This window comes from Canis lupus, chromosome 27 (genome assembly GCF_048164855.1).
Source record: "Canis lupus baileyi chromosome 27, mCanLup2.hap1, whole genome shotgun sequence".
In the NCBI taxonomy this organism is placed as follows: Eukaryota; Metazoa; Chordata; class Mammalia; order Carnivora; family Canidae; genus Canis; species Canis lupus.
The window spans coordinates 39366943-39391558 of NC_132864.1; the positions used below are offsets into that span (position 1 = coordinate 39366943).

The following is a 24616-nucleotide window of genomic DNA, read 5'->3' on the forward strand; positions in this document are numbered from 1 at the left end:
GGGGCAGGCTTGTCCCCTGTAATAAGGACAGTGTCCCTCCGTGGGGCCAAGACTGGATGGGATTGCTTGCAGTGCGTCCAGGAGCCTGGGCCTGCCCTGTGCTGGGGTTGCTCACCAGGCGGCCCAGGTACGCGGGGTCCCCCTGGGTAGGGGTCACATGTCCTGGGACCCGGGGACGAGGCAAGGTGCAGGCGGACCCTGCTGTGCGAGGAGTGATGGAGGCCTTGGCCTCTGGCCGGGGAGTCTCCTGGGTTTTGGCCGCGTGGCTGACACTGTGGCGGCAGGGGCCTAGCGTGCAGATGACCCCGAGGTGCTCAGGTCCTCAGCACTCAGGTCCACGGGGCCCCGCACCTGGGTCCCTTCTCTGTTCAGGCCTCACTGCCCCAGGGGAGCTTTCCTGGAGGCTCTGCTTACACACGCTCTGTGCCCGTCCTACTCCCCGACCTGCTACATCTCTATTTTCACTGATAGCTTTTTTATTTTTTTAAGATTTTATTTATTTATTCATGAGAGACACAGAGAGAGAGACAGAAACACAGGCAGAGGGAGAAGCAGGCTCCATGCAGGGAGCCCAACGTGGGACTCGATCCCGGGACCCAGGGTCACACCCTGAGCCACCCAGGTGCCCCTATCAGTGATGACTATTACCTGGTACCATAATATTTGTCCATTCACAATTTACTACCAAACTTTACTGCTAAAATGCAAGCTTTCTGGGGGGCAAAGTGTTTGTCTTTTTTTCCTGTACTTAGAACAGCATTGAGCTCTACAATTATTTTTTGAATATAAATATTTGCTAAATATCAATATAATACATTGGTTGTAATTTAAGCCTATTAAATTAATATAAATATTTTCTACAAGGAGTACAGGTTTAATGGACCAAGGAGCTTTTTAAAAAACTTAACCTAATAGATCCATTTTAGTCTGTTTTAGTAAGTTCAGTTGCAAATTATGATGAGATGCTTCAAAACGAAGGCGTGAAACACAGAATCTTAAGGTCATAGAAAGAGTATATTAATGCTTGGATAATTAAAATTGTTTAGGAGAGTATTTATTCAAGGGAAAATAATTCTTTTCCTGACCATGTGCCTGTGTCTGCACACACACATTCTCAGTAGTACGTGTGTTGTAAATATATGTATGATTTTATAGATGTTTGTATATTATACAAAGTTTATTAAGTACCAAATATATATTTATACACACATAAAATATATAGCATGCATTTGTAAATAAATATATTTATACTAGATATATACTTTAAGACACACATACAAGGTGCATATCCTCTCCAGTGTTCCATAAGTTGATCTAACATAAAGCTAAGGAGATGAGGATTCACAAACAGAGCCACTCAATTCTCCACGAATATTCTTACATCCCACCTCTGTACATGACAGGCACTGACCTCGCTCCAGTGACACAAATTGACCAATATAGTGACGGTGAGCTGGGTGGTCTGGCGCTACTGAATCTATTGGAATCCACGAATTGTGTTCACTTCAATAAAGACTAGTGCATTGTTGGAATTAGTCGGGAAACCTTAAATTGAGGAACTTTAAAAAAATGTAAGTGCTCCTCTTAAAGGCTGGGCTCACAGATACGGCGAGTTAAGTGAAGGAGCCTTGGTTTGGAGAGCCAACCGGGGGATACAATAGATGAGAAGGTGGGAAGAGTGAGCAGGCCAACCAAATGAGTGCAGGAAGAAGAAGGAATTTTCTAGATGCTTTTCTGTCTGGGAAATACACCTTGAAATAGTTACACCAGAGGGTTAAAATGCAGAGAGATATAATTCATCCAGAAGCAAAATGCATAATTATTAAAAATGGAATAATCAGATAGAGGCCAGCTGGTTCCTAAGATTGGCTCTAACTTGGCTCCATAATTGTGTATATAGACGTTGGCTTTCTGTTTTTATTACTGTGACTTCATCAGTTTACTTAGAGATAATCAGGCTTTGAAGAACTGATTTATGCTAACCAAGATCCTAGAAAAGACCTGATAAACCAGAATATCAATGCTTTATGTGTGCAGAGAAATTATGTGCTATGTAGTAGATCAGGCACTGACATTGGCTGCTCTATGAACTTCTTTTTTTTTTTTTTTTCTCTATGAACTTCTTACTGAGTAGTTATTCTATCTTGCAGGAGCTTTTTTTTTTTTTTACAAAAAAATTATTATTATTATTTTAAGTAGGCTGTGGGCCTAGTGTGGAGCCCAACGTGGGGCTTGAACTCACAAACCTGAGATCAAGAGTCGGACACCCAACCAACGGTGCACCAGTAGTTATTATATCTTGAAGCTAAGTTATTAGAAGAAGATTGTCTGGAACATAAGAGTAAAGAGAAATGATCTTAATAGATGGTGCCTAATAATCGGTGATTTGATTGAGTGCTACCATGGAGCATACACTAGGGATATTAGAATGTCTGGCATAGAGAAGCAGCATGATAGATAATTTGTTCAATAATGAATATAGAAATCCTTACAACTCCATGAAGTAAGTATTTTCATTATTTCCACTGGAGGAAACAGCCTTGGAAAGATAACACCTTTTTCCATAAAATAAATCGTTAATCTACACTTGAACCCAGGTCGCATTGACTTCCTAGTTCATGTGCTCAACAGCTGTGTTATTCTGCTTTCTTGAAAATGTAAATATTCTTCTCTACCGGCAAATCTCTACTAGAGTATGCTCAGTTTTAGGTTCCCAAATAGCCCTACTTACCGTAGACCTTATGATGTCACCATGTTATGATACCTTAAATTATTTTACAGTTTATTTTAGCTTTAATTTAATATCTTCGATGAAGTTTTGGACTTGCTGCCATTAGTAGCGCCTATCTGAAAACTACTTTTTAGGGAGGGATATTTGAACAGAGAGCTCATCTATCTATTTTGATTTGTTTTTTTGAGCACTGCTTTCAAAAGAAAATTCTAGAGTAACATCTCACTTGTATGCCTTAAATGTTTTTCCCTGTTAGCTTAGATTATATACGGCTTTTACGACCTTTGAGTTGGACTAGGACAATGCCCAAGTGAAATACAGCAAAGCAGGTGAGGTTTGCACCCGGAGGTTCAAATCCCTTCTTGTACCTTCAATATCTTGCTCTCTTGACTATTCCTTACCTCTACTTCTTTCTAATATATTTTTTGAAGATTTTATTTATTTGAGAGAGAGTGAAAGAGAGACAGAGGGAGAGAACGAGGGTGAGTAAAGGGAGAAGGGAGAGAACGAGGGTGAGTAAAGGGAGAGGTAGAGGACGAGGGAGAGAATCCCAAGCAGACTCTGCGCTGAGCATGGAGCCTGACCCAGGGCTGGATCTCATGACCCTGAGATCACGACCTGAGCTGAAACCAAGAGTCTGACGCTGGACCAACTGAGCCACCCGGGTGTCCCTCTTCTTTCTCATCCTAATATCTATCCAGCTACTTCTACTTTCTTGCACACTTTCAAGGACCTATTACATTCAGCTGGCATCTTTCTCTCACCAGACGAGTGTAGAGTCTAGGAACTCAGTTATCCTGTATTACCCTGAAGAATGCTTCACAAAATCCTCAGCAGTTCTCCTCATTTCTTCCCTCAGATAACTCTAGAAACATTTAATTTGGCAACACAACAGAGCTATTTATGTCAGCTTTGTGCAGCAAAAAGAGAGGAATACTTGGATTAGGGTATGTGGATTCCAGCCCCGACGGTGCCAATTTTATGATGTTTATTAAGAGACTCAATCTCTGTGAATCTTAATAGCCTTACTGGAAGAAAAAGTGAGTAGTTGCTTAGATATTTTAATTTTAAAATACCATAGTGTTTAAAAATAGAGTCATATTATTTCTGGTAAGTTTTAGATGACAGCATACTTCTCTGTTCATTTATAACTCACATGTGAGTTATGTGCAGGACAGAGAAACCTACTTGCGACCTCAAAATAAATTAGGAAGGATTTTGGAGGGGAATGTGAGCAACAATATGAAGATGCAAGTTAAGAAGTATATTTGAGACATAAGAAAGATTATTTGACTAGAATTGAGGTTATTGGTTAAAGTATATGGAGAAGAGATATTATAGATAAGTAACTCTAGATTTATGAGGAATTGGAATGGTAGGTTGAGGAATTAGAGGTTAAGAAATTGAAGAATTTGGGATATCAAATACAGAGACTAGACAAAGGACAACCATTCAAGATGTTACTGCAACAGATCAAGGATTATGTGTTCACAGATATTATGCTAGAGAAGGAGATGAAGAGGTGATATTTAAAAAAAAATTGACAGAAAATTAATATGAACATCTGATGTATTTTTATCTTAAAGGTTTTATTTATTTTTTATTTATTTAGAGTAAATGGGGGAGGGGCAGAAGGAAGGAGAGAATCTCAAGGAGACCCCGCAAGGAGCACAGAGCCTGATGCAGGGCTCAATCTCACGATTCCGGGGTCATGACATGAGCCAAAACCAAGAATCAGACACAACCGACTGAGCCACCCAAGCACTCCATGATGTAGTCTATCTTTAAAAGATTACCTAGCTCTCTTCATGAAAAAAGCCTAAAAACAATGGCCAATCCAGTAACAATGATCACCCTCACTAGCAGAATATGGCTTCTTTTTTTAAAAAATTTTTTATTTATTTATGATAGTCACACACACAGAGAGAGACAGAGAGAGAGGCAGAGACACAGGAAGAGGGAGAAGCAGGCTCCATGCACCGGGAGCCCGACGTGGGATTCGATCCTGGGTCTCCAGGATCGCGCCCTGGGCCAAAGGCAGGTGCCAAACCGCTGCGCCACCCAGGGGTCCCAGAATATGGCTTCTTAAAAGGAGCCAGGACTTCTTAGAGAAAGAATTGACCCCAGAGCAGGAGAGGCAAATGCACAAGACGGCAAGTCAGAAGGACATTGGAGCCATTCATAGAGGCTCTCACAAGCAGTAGAAGGGAATACTTTTAATACCGCTACGAATAAAAATTGCATTGAATTGAAACACATCAAATATGCAAAGGAACATGAATTTATTATGAGACTAAAAGAAGGGAAATTAATTTTGGAAATTGAAAAAAGGAAAGAATCATACATTTTGGGGAGCCAAACAATACATGACGAAACTTTTCTCCTATGGAAGCATCCCAGCTAATAAATGAAGAGAAAAGTGATTCGGTTAGACTAGCATTGTTCCCTAACCCCTGGTGAACAACTGAATCTGGGTCCTGCAAAGGCATGGATGGCTACTGACATCCTGAAAGATGAGCAGTTCTGCATTATAATTTTCATTCTAGAAAAACACAACATGGTTTATGAAGTAGCTTTTCCAAAAAAGATCTCACCGTGATAAAGGTCATAACCTACAAAAATGGTTCTCAGCAGGGGGGATGGATGGTTTTTCCCTTAAGCTGATATTTGGCGATGTCTGGAGACATTTCGAGTTGTCACTAATTCTGTGTGTGCTGCTAACATCAGGTGGGTAGAGGCTGAGGATAAACCCTAGACTGCCCAGGATTATCTGGGCAAAATTATCTGGCAAATAAAATGTCAAGAGTGTTGGGGTTAGAAATCCTGGCTCATGGGAGATGCTAAATAATAGTACTGGAACATAACCAGCAAAATCTCGATGTTGTGAAACCACAGGCCCAAGGTACAGTCTCATTAACAACAATAACCAAAAAATTCAAGAAATCAAAAGAAAGGGGACAGATGACCTGTAGACCTAAGGAGGTAAGAGGCAGATCAACCAACAAAAGGTGAAGTGCTTCTTTGGGTTCATATTCAAAAAAACTGTAAAAAATGTTGACATTTATGAGACAATTGGAAATCTCAACACTGACTGGATGTTTAATGATCTAAAGAAAATTTTGGATGTGATAATGGCTTTATTATGTTAAAAAAAGAGAGCTGATCGTCTAGAAGCACATCCTGAAATACTCGTGGATGAAATATGTCATGTCTCGAATTAGCTTCAAATTAACGTGGGAGCAAGGGAGCAGCTAGAGAAATAAATCCTCGGAGGTCAGAGGTGTGTTGGCAGTTCTGATGTAGGAACGGGAGCTCTTGGCGGAGCTTCTGTGGGAGCAGATACATTTACTTGTGTTCAACAACTAAAACCAAAGCTGCCCATGATTGTTAAATGCAGACCAGAGGGTGGTAGTTCCCTGGAAAAGTGACTGCGCTTCTCCGGAGGCGGCCGCGTGGATGAAGCGTCTGACTCCTTGCCCAGCTCCACCTCCGTGGGTGTCACTCGTCTCTGAGAGTCTCCTGACTTAAAGGCTGCCAGCAAAGTTTGCTGAAGTTTTGAAATAAGGACTTTTAAATGATCTTCTTTTAGCAATTTCTTGTTGCCACTTTAATAATAAAGGGGGTAAATAAACAAGAAGACTCCAGACGTTCTAGCAAAGCTCGAGGGGCATGACCGTGTGATAAGAATCCTATTGTCGTGACCCCTCACCATGCTCCGGATACTAGTGAGTACAAGACTCTCTCGACCTCACGTATTTCATACGTTAAACCCTACCCGTAGCATGATATGTGTGACCCAGAATGCTTAATCTATAAAACATGAGGTCACAATATTACAGGATTGATAGGATTTCTCAGGTTAGGCTGTGCTTCATGGAGATTCTGGAAGTTTGGAGGAGCCATTTTTTGAGGCGAGGGGCATGTACCCACTGGTGGCAGTTGTATCTTCCGACTTACATGGTCAGCGGAATGCTTCTGGACCCTGTGGCTGCCAGAACGGTGGCAGGGATGTAAGCAATCTTTTGACTAGCCCGTTGCATGTTTCGTGGCCGAGGTCCAGGGATGCGGAGTGGAACAGCAGGAGGGATGGAGCATACACGCTGCACCCTAGTTTCCAGAACCAGGGCTGCCCTGTTGCCTGTTGCTCCTTTCCCTCTTGGAAGTAAAAGTGAGCTGACCTTAATTGAGCTGATAGCTTAATTGGATTTTCATGAGGTCAAATATGCAAAACAGCAAGTAATATCCCCAGTGCACAGAGGGGGAGGGGGAGCAACGTACTCAATCTCAGCCATGCACCTGGGGTGTCAGTATTCAATCCCAGGACCGTCTTTGGGCCACACCCGTGACTCACGTCTCACAATCTGTGTTGGGTTTGGCAGGTAAATGGAATGGGAGGACTGGGAGAGACATTCCACTGCCCCAGGAAGGTGTACTCTCAAGTGTTTCCAGATTCATCTTGGTGAAAAATAAAAAATTTAAAAATGATTTTATTTTATTAAGTATTTATTTATTTATTTATTTATTTATTTATTTATTTAAGAGAGAGAGCGCGCGCGTGTGCACGCACGAGCAGGGGGGAGCAGCAGGAGGTGAAGCAGACCCCCGCCCCGGGCAGGGAGCCCAGACACAAGGCTCCATCCTAGGATCCCGAGATTATGACTTAAGCCGAAGGCAGACGACTTAGCCGACTGAGCCACCCAGATGCCCCAAATTTAAAAATCATTTTAAATTCAAAAATTACCAACGGAAAGATTGTTGATGCTAACACATTTCTGAAATCAAAACTATGGGAACAATCACCGTGTCTCAAACATGATAGAAAACCAAGTGTGAGAGAAGAACGTATTTTGGAACAATAAAAGAATAATTCCTTAAATCTAGAACTACTTATTATCTGTTCCCATCATGGAAACAATTTCATTGTAAACCGCTTGAGGGGCATCCATGGCCCAGATAAAGTCCAAGTGATTGTAAGGAGGAATCTTCCTGTGGTAAATGAGATTGGGGAGCTTGGAAAGCAAAAGGTCAACATCGTGAGGGTCGGCCAGCAAGTCGTTGCCACCGTTCCACACTGCGATTGGCACATGCATGTCTGTCAGGTTGTAGTAGGGAGGCGTGCTCTAAAACACAAGAGAGGGAAAAAAAATAAAACACAAGAGAGGAAGAACCCGGTTTTCACAGGTGACCGCACTTTAGACCCCAATACTTCTTCCTTGGCCAGAGGCTATGACATTGGCTGATGATTTTATTTTTTTATTGAGATGCAATTGACATAAACATTGTGCTAATTTCAGGTGTGCAACATAATGATTTAATATATGTACGTGTTATGAAATAGTCGCCGTAATGAGTCTAGGTGATGCCCGTCACCCACGCGTGGTTATAATGTTTTTGCTTGTGATGGGAACTCTGAAGATCCGCTTTCTTGGCAACTCCCAAATATACAATACAGTTTTGTAAGTTGTCACCATGCTGTACTCTACATCCTCAGGATGTATTTAGTTTATAAACTGGAATTTTGTACCTTTGGACCACCTTGACCCAGTTCATCCACCCAGTATCGCTCACCTGTGACAACCACTCATCTGTTCTCTGTCATCTATGAACTCAGCCGTTGTTTTTGTTTTCAGATAAGCAAAAACATGTAAGTGAGGTCATACAGTATGTGTCTTTCTCTGACTTATTTCACTTAGTATAATGCCCTCAAGTTTGATGCGCCTGGCATGGTCGAGTTTTCTAAGCAGATTCCTACCAGTGATTGCCCAGAGACAGTCGCCTTTATCCACAGAGCAAAGTAGCTGCGATAGGTTTTAGGTCAGCGCTTTTCAAACTTGAAAGCGCCTGTGAATCACCCGGGGATCTTGTTAAAATGAAGATTCTGACTCAGTACATCTAGAGGAGGAGCCGGGACTCTGCATTCTCGGTGATGCTGGCGCTGTTGGTCCTGGACACGCCTTGAACAGCAAGGCTTTCGATAGTAATTCTCACAAATTAAAAACTTAGATTTCTACCCAAGCTCAAGGAAGTGGATTTGCGTGGGTCGTAACGGTAATAGACTGTCTCTACCCAGACACTCTAAAGTATGATCTTGAAATGCCTTGAGTCATTTATTTTGGCTTTGTATTGATTTACCAGTATGGTCAGTTGGTAGGCCAGTCAGTTCACTAAGGGGTCGTATTTGTTGAATGCTTACTTGATTTTACTAATGATCCGATAAAATTCCGATAGAAACTATCACCAGTCCCATTTGCTCTTTCTAAATCACCATTTACACATAAATTTTAAGGAGGTTTATGAAGCAAGACAAGGGAATAAGTAAGGAATCACCAATTTTACCGTTATCGACAGAGAATTTTGTTAGTAATGAGAATTACTAATCCAATATACTAAGTTTTCTATATTTCTATATTCCCATCTTATATAATAGCCAACTCGTCATAGCAAGATATTTCATCATATATAATTTTCCATAGTATTTTAACCCTTCACCATGGTGGAGGGTATCCATAATAATAAACCTACTTTCCTTTATTCATGCTCCATTGTTCAAAGAGTTTTCTAAATGCTACCTTCTGGCTCTTAAATTAGTGTCACTGCTCAGTTAGTCGAAGACCATCCTGTGCTGTTTTTGGCTTGGCCGGAGGGAGGGTGGGCTTGGGATTTGTTATTCCAGGTCCTCTAAGATAAATGTCTCTGATTCCTGGTAGTAGAGCCCAGTAGAAAGGTAGATACAAAGAAATTCTGTGTCTGGGGGCTTTAAGGAGGCGAAGGTTGGGGGGAAAGTGTTTTCAACAATGTTTGATCTGATGAGGTGTCTTTAAAGACATCAAAATGTCACAAAACTGGGGGGCTTGGGGGACCATCTTCTCTACACAGCGCAAAGCTGTGGGAGAAGGGAGACGGGCTGACATCTGCGTGATGAAGGGATTCCAAGGAAATTACCGCCTACTTCCTAATTGCCTTAAGGATGAGTCTGGGCACCAACGTTCCTTTGGAAAATATACGCATGGTCATCGTAATTTCAGCCTTTTATAGCTTTGCCTTTCAAAATGTGAACAACGTCAACGTGAAGAAGCTTACCTGATGATAGTGCATCATGTTCTGAACTGGGCTTCCCCAGTCAAAAGCTTGGAACTTCCCAGACTTAACAGCCTAGTGCAGAGAAATGAAGAACACGAGTAAATAAAACCTCTCCTTGCCATGTGGCAAACAAAATTCGAATCCTTCCGTTTAGTTTACTTGCAATTCAAAAAATTTTTGAAAAACATTCTTCCCCTTCCAAAAGCTAAGACTATTGTTCATCCAGGACCAGGTACTTGTGCAAGTTTAAATGTGGCTTTGCCTGAAATATTTTTTTTCTCATGGGCCGAGTCATAAAAAGTCCCTCATTTCTTTGCTGCCCAAAGGGACGTTTTCATTAGATTTTATTTGTATTTTATTAGAAAGAATTTTTTAAAGGATGAGACAGAGGGGAGAGGTAGAAGGAGAGGAAGAGATAGAGAGAATCTGAGGCAGGTTCCACATTCAGTGCAGACCCTGACCCTGGGCTCCACGTCACGACCCCGTGATCATGACCTGAGCCGAAAACGAGAGTCAAAAGCTTAACTGATTCAGCCACCGAGACGCCCCTTATAGGATTTCCATTCGAGTGGATTGATAGTTATTTTCAGCCGGCAGCCACATACTAAAAAAATTCCCTGCACCTGGCACTGTTATAAGACTGTGCTTTAGGTAAAGTGCCAGGGGATCAGGCACATGGAAGAAATTTTATTTTATTTTTTTATTTTAAAAGATGTTATTTATTTATTCATGAGAGACACAGGGAGAGAGGCAGAGACCCAGGCAGAGGGAGAAGCAGGCTCCATGCAGGGAGCCCGACGCAGGACTCGATCCCGGGACCCTGGGGTCACGCCCTGGGCTGAAGGCAGATGCTCAACTGTTGAGCCACCCAGGGACCCCACAAAAGAAGTTTTAACAGCATTTGAGAAATGATACCTGGGACCAGTGGAGCACGTTCTGAACCGATGTTCCTGCTGGATTATGTGACAGATACACATCCAAGCGACTCTAGAAAACAAATGCACACGCAGATGTATATTTGGTTCCTTAAAAGCAGCTAAGATTTACATTTCTCTGGTCCAGGTCAAGTGCCTAAGGGTAGCATTTACCAAAGGACACGAGCACCACAGCTCCATGCTGCTTTAGAGCTCGCAAAGCACACGTGCCTGAGCCAGTTGGGTTTGTATCCACTCAGTGAGGACAGCTCATCACCCCTTCTATCAAAAATGGGACGCGGGGCTCTGGGAAGTTTAGAGAAACGTCCAATGCCATGCAGCTCGTATTGGGGTAGCGCCAGAGAGTTTAATCTGGATCTCTAACTTCTCAGCTTTCTCTCTCCTCTGCCCAGGCGCAGAGTGCAGTAAATATGATGTCCACACACAAGCCTCTTGCTTGGCAGCCCTATACGTGCATATGTAATTATAGATACGTACGTACACATCGTGTGTGCGAGAGTCGGCACACGTGTATAGGACACGTACCATCCTAGTGCTACCCTGCTCTCCTAGAAGTGCCCTAATCCACGTGGATCAGACTTCAGTCGACAACCTGAAATCCGTCTCTGCTGTATAGACTAGTTCGTAGTGGATCTTGGTGGCTCTGTGTAGAGGATCATGGACAGAGTTGAACGAATTGACTATCATCGCAGAAGAACGAAGTATCTCTCCACAGAATCTTCATGCAGAAGGATGAAATCGCTAATCTCCTTGGCTCCTCTTGTCTCTATTTTACTATGATTTTTCCCCAGAAGGCTCTTATGGACGCAGTGCAGTAATCGGGGCTGCGCTTTCTTAGTGTGACGAGGGTAGACGGCTCCGTCCTTCCCACATACAACATGACAGATGTTCCCAGAGCCATGGAGACGGAGAGAAGGATGGGACTTTAATTCACTACCCAAAATAGAACCTAAGGAAAGTTCCCTTCATTCATCTATGTTTTAAAATATCCACAGATTCTGACCAGCATTGGGAAGGAGAACGGGATGTCCTTGATTTCCACGAGGGCAGGAACGTCTCTGCTTTCACCGTTCTGTTCCCAGTAGCCACAGCACTTAGGAACGCCCCATAGATACCGTTTAGTGAGGAGGCACCTGGAGGTAGCATAGACCTTCTTCTCAATAAACTTGGTTTCCTCAGGTATTCAAGGGTCTATAACTAAACCGACAATGCTGAGTGAGGGTCATTTTCAACGTATAATAGTATTAGTAGCAAAGCATATGTTATTACGACGAGCGATATGCTTTGAACTAGGTTCTATATGCTTGACACACATTCGTTCACTTCATCTCCACAATAATACATTTCGGGGACAAGGAAACCAAGACAGAGGAGTCATGACTCAGCTCCAAAGACAGGATTCGAACGTAGGTCCCTAACCTGAATCCGTGCTCTTAAACTACTTTTGATACTGCGTTTTGTCATATATGTTTTTTTTTATTATTTATTTATTTATTTTTATTTTTTATTTATTTGTTTGTTTGTTTATTTATTTATTTATTTATTGTCACATATGTTTTAAAACCCAAACCCGATTCAAAGCAAGTGAAACAGCCAGATAAAGTATATGGACGAAAGCTGACATCAATAGTTGCTCAGAAATAAATTTTATAAAATTTATGGAAATGACTATCAGCACTAAGAACATTTATTCAGTGCTCAGACATTGGTGGAGGAGAATGTCAAAAATATCGTTCCATGACTCCCCTCGCAGAATTTAAATGTTACACCTTAAGAGGTCAGGAGTGGGTAGTGCTCACTATCTACAATTTTTTTTTCTACATGCTGTTTACTTAGGGGGAACTTGGTGCCAGCATGGAGCTGGAGGGAACGAAACTGGGAGCAATGATGTGACTTCCCTTGGGCTTGAACACAATTCTGAAGCTACTTCTACTTCTCTGGTTGGTTTTTGTTGTTGGTGGTGGTGGGTTTTCTTTTCTTTTTTTTTTTTTTTTAAGTAGGCTCCACACCCAGCATGGAGCCCAACACGGGGCTTGACCTCATGACCCTGAGAGCAAGACATGCATCGGATGGTTCCCCAACAGAGCCACACGGATGCCCACTACTTCTAGCTGTTTAAAGTACCATGTCTAACTGGTGGTAGGACAAGGCATCGATCAAAATGTTGCTCAAAATATTCAGAGTAGAAATGTCAATGCATACAAACCATGTTCAAGTTCATAGTGTCAAATCCACAAATGATAAACAGGGCGTTGCTGCAGAGGAGATCCACCGTCTCGCGGGAGCATACCTCGGTGGCGAGAAATTGATCAAAGAAGTGGTGTGGGTAGAATATTTTGTTTCCAAATATAAGCTGAAAAATAAAAGCATTGATAGAGGTTTGCAAAAAATCAACCGACGGAGAAGACCCATTAATTCGTCTGGTTGACCGGTTCAGGGGTGAATAGGCTCACGAGATGTTCATGGCTCGTCATGTCGCTTCGGGAATCCTAAATACTTCTCTTGTTTAATTCCCACAATAAAGTTGTGGAGTGGACAGGACAGATGATCGACTTCGAATATTTATTGTTCCGCTGGGAACATGGTGGCTCCCGGGAAGTGTAAGGCCCAAGGGGTTACAGTCTAGTCGGGCAAATAAGCGTCATGAAATAAGATCATGAAACAACGTGGGAGACATGTCGTGAGTAAGAGCTAGATGCGTGACGTCAGCAGTGGAACACGAAAGGATCCGGAGCAGAATGGTGAGTCTGCGCCACGTGGTCTGGAAGCCTCTGGAAAGACAATGAGCTGAGGTGGTCTGATTATTGAAAGCGTTTGCCTCAATTCTGTGACCCCATATCGCTCAAGAGGAGACAGGAGAGAGTCAGGGCCCTGTGCTGCCTACAACCGGCTGGGCGGTTATGCACCGTACAAGCCGGCATCCGGCCCCAGGCCCTAAGCTTCCGATCGAGGTCCAACATTTGTTATCACCGGCTTTGAACCCGCTGTGCACATGGCCCATCGCCAAAGCTGAGCCCAGTAGCGAATAAACACCTGCATCCACGCGACAGTGACTCCACCCAAGGTCATCACGTGCATTCACGCTTTGAACAAGAGCTTTACAAATGCGGTTTGACTGCTAGAGAGTCTCTTGGGTGCTCGACACACAGTCAGTTCAGAGTGAAAGGAAATGAATCGTCCAGAACCACGGGAGGAAAGGGCATCCTGACTCCCCTCAGCCCGCAGGACAACGGTTCCCCCAAAGGAAGCAGGGTCCCGGCCCGCGGTGCCGGCTTCGACAGGGGGAGAAGTAGGTGATCAGGTGCTGCAGAAGCACAGAGCATCCCCCCCACGAGCCCACGAGGCATGGCTTAGTGCATGCTCCGCACTCGGGAGCCCCACGTACAGGGGAGCTCGGGTGGGGGGAAGGCTTGCAAAGCCAAGGGCCTTCCAGGGGCCTCCCCGAGCATTGCTCCCCTCCTTGTCCTTCCCGTTCTTTTCTATCCTTCCCCTTTCTGGTTTCCTTGGTGCAGGTGGTTGAGGCTTCTTCTGTGACTGCTTTTGTTCCTCTCCCCGCTTCCCTGATTGTGGTTTCCATACAACTAGGGGGGAAACGTCGGTGAAGGGGAGGAGCACTCTGCCCCGCTAACCCACAGAAGTGGGGAGACGCAGAGACGAAGGGGGTCCCGCCCGCTGGACGGGGAGCCAGCCAAGGTCGGGGAAATAAAACACACAAGCGCACATCTGCACCGTCGGCCGTGGCCCTCCACCAGGTGTTTCGCTCCCTTTCCCTCACGGCGAGACACGCGGACAACTTGGGATCCGAGATTCGGTTACAGAGAATCACATACCTTGAAGAGGAACGAAGGGACGAGCATGAGTTTGTTTAACAGGGTTTCGGTGTACTTCACGGTGGCAACGGGAGCTAATGCATAGAAGGTTTTGATCCGTTTCGCCAGCTTGGGATTGGTGGAAAAGGCGATGAAACCTGAAACAGAACAACACGGGCCAGTGGAGAAGGCGTGTGCGCGTGTGTTTTCCGAGCACGACATTATTTACTCCGAATGCCCTGTGTGAAGGAGACGCTGACAGTCTCCGCTTGTTCGAAGAGATCAGATTTTAGTATCTTTGTTTTATTTTCGTAGATTCTCTCTGGGAACAGGAGGCTAGAACTTGTAAAACGTTGTAATAGACTCTTTCATCTGACTGTAGAAAATAGGCCAACTTTACGATTCCCACGGGGGGGCAAAACGCTATTTATACTGCATGTAGGTCTTGAGGAGTTCAAATTCATGTCATTACAGTGAGATAATTAATCGGCATTTACTATGAGTAGGGTACGGAAGTGGGAAGATTAAAAACGTTTGAAATCCGACCAACTGAGATTTGAATCCTGGCTATGTGGTTTATTAGCTTTGTGACCTTGGACAAGTCACCTAAAGGCGAAGAGCCTCATTTCCCTCATCCTAAATATGGGGCTAATAGTGAGTGCTTCAGTAGGTTTTTTTGGGGGGAACCAAATGAATTATGGAAGGTATTTCCCAGGACACTTGGCACAGCGTAAATGCTGGGTAAGTGAGTAGCCACAATAATTCAAACATTTCAAATATGGTGAATATATTCAGCTCTTGTCTGTAGTTAATTCCCTTTTTTTTTTTTTTTAGATTTTATTTATTTATCCATGAGAGACCCAGAGAGTGAGGCAGAGACACAGGCAGAGGGAGATGCAGGCTCCATGCAGGGAGCCCGATGCAGGACTCGATCCCAGGACCCCAGGATCACACCCTGGGCTGAAGGCAGATGCTCAACCGCTGAGCCCTCCAGGCGTCCCTAGAGTTACGTGGTATTATGAACAGTAGCATATTAGTAGCCTGGGCTGTGAGCTAAGCTCTATATGGTCAAACTACATAGGGCAATCTCTCCCCACGGTTAATAACATTAATTAAGACATTAATTAATTAATTAATTAATTAATTTTTCATTAAGAATGTCCTGGGGGAAAAAAAAGATTTTCAAATGTAAACACCTACCTTGGCCTAATTCTACTTGAGGAAGAATGGTCTTTGTAAGAATCCTATGTTTGGGAAGGGATCCTTTGCCTGCTTGCCCCAATCTGCAGATTTTCACCCAAAAGAAACAAGAATCACACATGAAGAGTTTGCACGGGTGTCTAGAGGTCCCTGCACTGTCAGGACGGGTGATTCTCAGAATACGCTCGCTTGCTCCCAATAAACAATCCTCTTTGAGACGCGATTCTAACAAGGACACTCCTCCCGCCTCTCAGGACGCGGAAGATTCCGAGATGCGAATTCAGAGTGGAAACACCTTCCAGAAATCTATGCGTGCGGCAATAGCAATGACAAGTCCCCCGTCAGTGACAAAGAAGAACGGAATGTTCAAAGTTCAAATGACTCCAAAGAGTGGTAGTTTGGGGTCATTTAGTGTCAGTTCTACTCATCTCAGTAAATCCTGGGAAATTGTCTGCCTTGCGTCTCGAGTTTCATAACCCTGGATCATCGAGAGAAGTTTAAACTCTACTCGATGTGTGCTGTTTAAAAAAAGCAGCGCTGCGTCAGAAGTCAAGGCGGATTTCCCTCCAAAACGGTGACATTTTGGAATGGTTTGAGAAACGGAAGGAGTCAATTTTAGTAATCTAGAACATCTCCCCCTTTTTAATAAAGGATTGTGAGGAGTTCCTGGATGGCCCGTGGGTTGAGCATCCGATTCGTGGTTTCTGCTCAGGTCGTGATCTCAGGGTCGTGGGACCCAGCCCCCGAGGGGCTCCATGCTCAGTGGGACGTCCGCTTGAGATTCCCTTCCCGCACACGCACGCGATCCCTCTAAAATAAATAAATAAATCTTCTGTTCTTTAAAAAAAAAAGGATTTTGAGTCAACCGTTGACCACGTGTGACTGATGCTGTGCTGTAACTGCCCAGATTCCTCTTCCTGCCTGAGGCCTTTGTCCAACCCCAGGGGCGGGGACGGTTGTGACTCGTCTCTGATTTCGCTTTTGCTCAAGAGGATCCAAGGTTGTCAAAGGATTCAAGGGAATCCCTTTCCCAGGGCACGTGTGCATCAAATGCTGGTCGGCAAGTCGGGAAAAAGGCTCGGCCGCCTAGTCCCAGTCAAGACTCTGAAGAGCCACCTCCTACAGCGTCGTTGGGGCCTTCGTGGGACGGTGTCACCTTCTCCCTCTGACTACTCTCGCTTCTCTGCCCTTGGCCCCAGAGGCGCTTGTTTATAAAACGCCCTGGATACCAATCCTCATCTCCCTGGGAACTGTGCCCAACCTCACGGACCTTTTCCTTTAAAATTCTATAGGTAAGGGACGCCTGGGTGGCTCAGGGATTGAGCGTCTGCCTTCCGCTCACATGGTGACCCGGAGTCCCGGGATCGAGTCCCACGTCGGGCTCCCTGCAGGGAGCCTGCTTCTCCCTCTGCCTGGGTCTCTGCCTCTCTCTGTGTGTCTCTCCTGAATAAATAAGTAAAGTCTTTTAGAAAAAATAGGAAATGATTTTTAAAATTAAATTAAATTTTATAGGTGAGAGGCACCAGCGGGTCAGTCGGGTCAGTCGGTTGAATGTCTGCCTTGGGCTCAGGTCTTGACCTCGGGTCCCGGGGTGGGTCCGGCTCAGAGCGGGGTCTGCTCCTCCCCCTGCTGGTGTGCTCCCTCGCGTGCTCTCTCCTTCCCACTTTACATAAGTGAATAAAATCCTTAAAGTCCTGTAGGTGCGATGCACGCACCCAGCCGCCGCTTCACCTGCTTCCCTGTGTAGACGTCTACACGGGGCTGTTCTGAATGCTTGGCTTCCCACGGGCCGGGTCAGCAGCCACGGTGACGCCTGCACACACCCGGACACACGTCGTGGCTCCTCCCCGGTGGTCCTTCCCCCTCCCTCCGTCGCTCTCTCCATCATGCTCTCGGGCTCACCTGGTGCAGCTGTCACCCGACCGGGCCGTGCGGTTGTCCCTACACCCGACCCGCTGCCAAATCCCTCCCTGACTGCAGGCCACAGGACGCCTCGGCAGCCCCCTGCACAGTTGGCCTCCTTCTCCTTCTTAGAACTCATTCTCCCCCCGCCTCCACACCAGGTCCTCCGCTTCCCTCCCAGCGCTGTCACCATCGTGTCTCGCTTCTGCACCTGATTCTTTCCCATCCTCCAAAGTAAGGGTGGCCCGGGCCTTGTCCCTTGGGCTCCTCCTCTCTCCAGTCAGAATGCGCTCCCCTGGTCGTTGCATCCTGGCTCACGTACATTTCGGGGTTTTCAGTCCGGTCCTCTCCCCTGAACTCCAGATTTGTATCGCCACCCGACTGCATAGCCCTCCACTTCGATCTCCAACGGGTGCCTTGACAGCCAGCAGCCAGAAAACAGGGCCCCCGCCCTCCAGACCCTATAGAGCCCTTGTCACTGCCGACCCCTCGGGGCTGGGCATCCCCATGGCTCCGGGTGCTCAGGCCACAAGTCTTGTGTCATCCTGGACTCCTTTCCTTATCCCCTGAACCCGATGTAGAGGCAAGTCGTGTAGGTTGTACCTCCAGAACCCAACTGTGCACCCAGGCCCCACCCGCATCCGGGTCACTGCCAGGCCTGGAGAGGGTTACTCTGAGCCCCTAGCTGGTTCCTCTATCCTGGCCTTCATTCCTCACCAGCAGCTGGAGGGGATCCTGTCAATGGGGCCGTGTAACCTCTGATCCCATGGAGGAGCCTGAGGTCGGATCCTGGAACACCTGTCTTCAGAACTGGAGTTCCCTGTGGTCCCCTTTGCATTCAGAGTGAGAGCTGAAATCCCTACCACGGCCCAAAGCCCCGAGCTGTCCGGTCTCCTCGGCCGCATCCGCACCTCGGCTCTTGCTTTGCATCCGATGCAGCTACACAGTGAGGCGCTTCATCCATCTCCATCCCTTGAACAGGCTGCAACCTCGGAGCCTGTGCACCTGCTGTTCCCTCTTCCCAGAGCGCAGTCTCTCAGGTGTGCATGGTGCCCCCCGCCCTCCCGCCCCAGGGAGTGCTGGTGCTGTTCTCGTCTGCACTCGCTGTGACCCCTCTGACGCTCCCGAACTGCCTGTCCTGATTTACCTGCTTCCGTGGCATCACCATTACCTAACCTACTCCGTATTTTACTTTCTAACCCTTGTTACTCTCCGCCTCCCCCTAGAGCATACAGGGACAGAAAGCCTCATCTACCTTATTTATTGCAATGCTCTTAGGACACATTGCGAACACTCCATAATTGTGGTTGGATGGATGGAGTAAGTTCCGCCTGGAGGTCGTGAGGGTGTCTCAGAGCGTGGGCTCGGGGGGCCGGTTGCCTGAACTGGTGGCTCAGCTACCCAGTCCGTCTACCTGCGTTGCCTTGCACAAACTATTCACTCTCCCGTTTTGTTTCCCGTACGTACAATAGGAATAATCATTGTCCCTATGTTGTGGGACTGTCGTAACCGTTACTTTACATGATGAACGGAAAGCAGTTGGCATGGCCACTGGGAAGGGGTCCCCACAGGCCAGACCACCCGCATCAGCTGTTTTTACCCACCAATGGTGGTGCCCTGGGAATGGCCAACGTAGTGTAGCTTGTCCTGTCCCGTTTTCTTCAAGATGAAGTCAATGGTGGCGGGAAGGTCATATTTAGCCATCTCGTCAAAGCTGCAAGAAGAAAAGGGACAGAATACAAGTAAACACATTTCCTCGCTGTATTTCTAAAGGTCAAGCATTTCTATAGCCAAGCCTCTCTTTGGGAAATAGAAAACCAGGCTCTCGAAGCATCGCTGCTTCTAGGCCGTTAGTGTCAGGTGCTTTGGGCAGGGACTTCTTAGAACAGCCGATGTCATTTCTGAAGCAGAGCGTCCCAGCTACCACTGGATGCAAACAGGTGGCGTCTGTAGGTGGGGATTCTTTCCATTGCTAAACACGAAAGTCAGATTTAATGCTCCTGTGTGAGCCACGCCAGTGCCCCAGCAGGGGAGTCACATCTCCCTCTCATTCACTCCCCACACATCGCCTGGAACCATCTTTCGAAATGGGAAGCGGGCTTCTGCTATCCCCTTGTGGGAGACCGTTGAATCAGGATAAAAATCACCTGTTTTTTTCCTACTCAGCGTCATACGTTAAAACGGGACTGGAGTGGCGTTCGCGCTTGCGAATCCCCGTTCTTTTTCAACTCCATGTTTATTTTTAATTGTCCGTCTTTAATTGTCCCTTTTCTTTACCTGAAAGCCCAGAATTCGACGGAGTCGGGCGAGTAGTACAGATTCCTCCTGGCCCAGGTGTTGCCCCTGCTGTTCCCCAGCCACACGTCGTACCCGGCGTCGGCCAGGATGAAGGCCAGGCTGTTGTTGGGCAGGTTGGAGATCCAGTTTGTGGCTGATGCGAGCAAACCGTGTTGCAAAAATGCAACAGGTCTCCGGCCTGAGGAAGGAGATCGTATCCAAGCTTTATAAACTCATTTCTTATTCTCAGACAAACATGAAGATGGAAACGGGCTTTCGGACGAGTAGAGTTCATTTGCTTGATTGAGTTGAATATTTGGATCTATTATCTGAATTATGGGGGGTGGTCTCTCAAGTGACAAAATGTATCAGACTGTGCGTTTCAAACCTGTGCAGTTTACTGTCTGCCAATCATACCCCAGAAAGCTATTGAAAACCTTGTATTCGGAGGAAATTCAGCATGACGTCAGTTTCAGTGGATTGTGAGTGGGAAAGTGACAGGGATCCTGCTAACTCTGCTCTTTTAGATTTCACGATTCTCCCACAATGAGAAGATACGTTTTTATTTAAATCACTCCATCTGTTTAGGAAACGAGCCTCAAGTCGCCTCCCCATCCTTCCTACTGCAACGCCCGTCCTGGCTGACTTCCTGATGCCCCAGGACTCGGTGTGGTTATTATTCCTAGAGCAAGTTCTCCTTGCCCTCCACTGGCTGAGCTGGGCACTTTTGCCAGAACTCCCGGTGTAATATCCTCTGTAGAGCCCTAGCTCTAGCGTTGCACTTATCACATGTTATTCTAACCATCTGGTCACGCAGCTCATTGGCTTGATGGTGATCGCTCTGAAGATTGAGATTAGGCTTCGTCACTGTTGCATTTCCAGAATGAGCAAGACTCATTATGTCATAGGGAGCAATGAAAGGAGGAAGGAAGGGAGGAAAGGAACATGGATGGAATGCAGGGAAGAAAAGAGAGAGGGTGAGAGGAAGGGAGAAAAAGGGAGGGAGAAAGGATTATACCTATATTCTCTGAATTTTTCCTCCCATAAGGAATTCTGTCGATCCCAAGGATATAACCGTCTTCGGTCACAACTTCATATTCCTCAGCTGGGTATCCCCAGTAGGTGATCATCTGACTCTGATGAGGATAAACAAAGCTTTCCGTTTTAGCTGAGTTTTTAAACGCATCTAGTAAGTAGATACTGTTAGCTGCTCTTGATCAGTCATGGAAAAGCTTCAACGCGCCACGATTCTAAGTCATGGCAGGAGCTCTCGGTTCTGTAGGATCCCCTCCCCCCACCCACCCGGGAACTTACTATATTCATGGTCACTTCAGGGTTTGTGGGATGTAATTTTCCAAATAAACCATGTGTGGTTCCAAGTGTAGATATCACACTCGCCGCTGTTAATAGCAGCCACATTGTGGTCTTGCCTGAAACACAAGAGTAACCGGTGCCATGGGTGTTAGCCCTTTACACTTTCATGATGCTTGTATTTTGTGCTAATTTGACCTTCATGCAAACTGTACAAAAGCGTAGGTTTGATTATATTCTGTGGGGCAATGAACTGGGACGGGAGGACGGCCGCATAGGTGTTTTAATGCCTCATGTGTTTTCACTCTACTCGATTCCTTTTAAGAATGGTTCTCACTTGGTTTTCAAGTCATATTGAACACATCTTAATTGATAAAAATATCTTCAAATTCTCTGGCACTACATTCTATTATATTCTTGTTCGGCCTTATTTTTTAAGGTTTTGGCCAACTTATTTTGCTAGCCCAAAGTCCTGGGGCAGGGGGCATTGTGCGAACATTTGATTTTCCTAGATTCAGTCTCAATATAACACCCATTCCAACCCCTCATGATGTTTTTAATACAGCTTATAAATATTTATTAATCTGAGGTGATTATATGGGACAATTCCACTTCTGGGTATTTATCCAAAGGAAACAAAAAACTACTAACTCAACAAGATATCTGCACCTCCATGTTCACTGCAGCATTATTTGCAACAGCCAAGCCATGGAAACAAACTAAGTGTCTGTTGATGGATAAATGAATAAAGAAAATGTCACACACACACACACACACACACACACACACAAATACTATTATCAACCTTTAAAAAGAAGGAAGTCTTGCCATAGAGGACAATATGGATAGACCTCGAGAGCATTATGTTCAGTGAAATAAATCAGACAGTGAAAGACACATACCGTATGGTCTCACTTATGTGTCACATCTAAACAAACAAATCCCTAAACAAAAGCCAAACAGCTGAACTCATGAATACAGAGAATAGATTGGTGGTTACCAGAGGCAGGGAGGTAGAAAGGGGATGAAACAGGAGAAGGGGATTAAAAAGTATAAACTCCCAGTTATAAAACAGATGTCAGGGGGATATAATATACAGCACGGAGACTATAGTTAGTGTATTACATTTTTTAAGTTGCTAAAAGAGTAGATCTTAAAAGTTTTCATCTCAGGAAAAAATGATTCTGTATGATGATGGGTGTGAACTAGACTTATTGTGGAGATCATCTTGTAATACATACAAATATCGAATCCTTAATGTTGTAGACTTGAAATGGATATAATGTTGATCAATCATATTTGAATTCAAAAATAAAAAGAAAAAATACTATAACACTCTCTCCCCAAAGAGAAAAAAGTGAAGCAGATACGTTTGTATTTATATGAAAAGTTATCTCAAATGGATTGTAAAAACAAGGCACAGAATACAGTTCATTTGGTAGATGCAGTATAGTGTATGCGATACCATTTATGAAACTAAAAGTGCATCATTTGAAAAGTAAAATGAGAACACCATAATTATTAGGTTTCTTGTACCTACAACATAGTACACCCCAGTGACAAAATGTCCTTGCTATAAAATGAATGAATTTTTTGCTTTGAGTTACCTGAAAAACTGGATTGCCCAACTTAAAATTGATCAGCCTTGCTTGTCAACATGTGGTCCTTGAGGCAGCTGGTCAGCATTTTCTCTTGGACAATAAGGAATTCCCCATACACTCAGACTTATTAGAACTAAACTGATGTTCTTTTCCATTTTTACCTCTTGATTGAAATTACAATTTTAAACTTTTTCCAAATGGGCACTTTTATGGCCCACTACTTTTCTGATCTTGTGATGCTAATTATCACTTATTTCTCAGCATAGACAAAATATTTGACATTAGATCCAGAACATCTAACCTCCCTTCTATATTGTAATCACCAACCACAAGTTTGAGAATCCTCAGATATTAAGTTGCTGAAAAAACCTCGAGGGAGAAGAGATATTTTCCCTCAAATATTTGAAGAGACACCACGTGGAGGACAGTTTTAAATCAATTCATTTTTAGTGTGTAGGAAATAAGTCTTTCCATAAATATTTGCTAAGAAACTGCTAAGTGTTGGGGTCCTGAGTGGCTCAGTTGGTTAAGCGTATGCCTTCAGCTCAGGTCATGACCTCAGAGTCCTGAGTCTGAGCTTGGGGTTGGGCTCCCTGCTCAGCTTGGAGTCTGTGTCCCCCTTTCCCTCTGCCCCTCCCAACCACTCGTGCTTTCTCTCCTTTCTCAAATAAATAAATAAATAAATCTAAAAAAGAAAAAGAAACTACCAAGTATCAGGAACAATATTTGGTGGTCACACATGGAAAGATTTTAATTCCACATAGTGAAGAGCTTTGTAAGATTTGGATCATTGGACTCAAGTGGGAATCTTTGGAAAGAGGTGATTTCTCAGTTGCTGATGTTTCGACAAAGGCATATAACCATTTGTCAGAATTCATATCGAACACTTAGCATAGTCTCCAACCAACTAGAAAACCAGACTGAAGCTCTCAAGACCTCAATCTGGCCCTCTGGTCCAAGAGTTTGGCCCCTTAGTTAGTGTAGGATTAGATAAAATAGTGTCTCTTACAAATGGATTTTTAACCATGTTTCTACAAAGATATTTTAGAAAGGGACAAACTTGTACATGAAGGCCAACCAGCAGTTTTTCAACATTCAAAATGCTGAATTAATAAGCAAATCTGTCATCTAGTAATTAATAAGTTCACAAAAAAATTCAAGAATAAATAAGACCTTAGAAGAATGATCCCTAACTTAAATAGACACATTTATATTAAGATAAATATGCAACAAATATGAACACTTTTTAAAAATGCAAGAGTTGTGCTATAGGAAATAATGAGTTCAATAATTCAAATATGAATTTTGCCCAAAAGAAGTTATACTCACGGTCTCCTCAGAAACAAGATTATGTTTCTCTTGAAGTGTAGTGTTTTGGTCAACGTTGCCTTTACTTCTTATATACAAAACTTTCCATAATGGCCAGGATTACTCAGCCACTGATTACATTTCCATAAATCTTAATATCTGGACATAATCTAAGTATCAGAGGACAAACCTAAAAATCAAATACCACATTGATTTTCACATATTGTTGAGTTAGCACCTTTAACTTCTAAGAACCACAAATATTGGCCAAAGGAGTTATGGCTAAAAATTATTTAGGGAGCATTAAAAATGATTCTTGATAAGCTTAAACATATAGAAAGTGTTGAACCAAAGGTATAAGGCAAAAGATTATGGAGTGAAGCCCAGATAAAGGGATTTAAGATGACAAAGGGCCTCCTCTTGTTCTTTAAAAATACAGTGCATAAACGATTCTGACTGGAT

At 44.4% G+C, this 24616-nt stretch overlaps 1 protein-coding gene and 1 long non-coding RNA gene across 2 annotated transcripts; both read right to left on the reverse strand.

Annotated features, from left to right (window-relative positions):
* Nucleotides 1-7231: 7231 nt before the first annotated feature.
* On the reverse strand, nucleotides 7232-24293 carry LIPF (lipase F, gastric type). Its single transcript, XM_072803683.1, has 10 exons — nucleotides 24176-24293; nucleotides 21249-21364; nucleotides 20953-21070; nucleotides 19935-20133; nucleotides 19262-19371; nucleotides 14577-14713; nucleotides 12953-13099; nucleotides 10727-10798; nucleotides 9812-9883; nucleotides 7232-7851 (listed from the first exon to the last, which is right to left on the reverse strand). Exons 2-10 carry the CDS (start codon nucleotides 21351-21353, stop codon nucleotides 7615-7617), a joined length of 1197 nt encoding a protein of 398 aa, XP_072659784.1. The 5' UTR covers nucleotides 21354-21364; nucleotides 24176-24293; the 3' UTR covers nucleotides 7232-7614.
* LOC140619778 (uncharacterized) lies at nucleotides 15373-18740 on the reverse strand. Its single transcript, XR_012019563.1, has 2 exons — nucleotides 15756-18740; nucleotides 15373-15555 (listed from the first exon to the last, which is right to left on the reverse strand). It is a non-coding gene; the product is annotated as an uncharacterized lncRNA (long non-coding RNA).
* Nucleotides 24294-24616: the final 323 nt, after the last annotated feature.

What these genes read in the sequence shown, in the direction of transcription:
- LIPF (XM_072803683.1), bottom strand. Translation starts at nt 21,353, where the DNA reads ATGTGGCTGCTATTAACAGCGGCGAGTGTGATATCTACACTTGGAACC. An exon ending in TCCCTTCGTTCCTCTTCAAG is followed by an intron (nt 13,100 to 14,576) that starts GTATGTGATTCT and finishes TTTATTTTTCAG; the next exon opens with CTTATATTTGGAAACAAAAT. An exon ending in ACATGATGCACTATCATCAG is followed by an intron (nt 7,852 to 9,811) that starts GTAAGCTTCTTC and finishes CTTGTGTTTTAG; the next exon opens with AGCACGCCTCCCTACTACAA.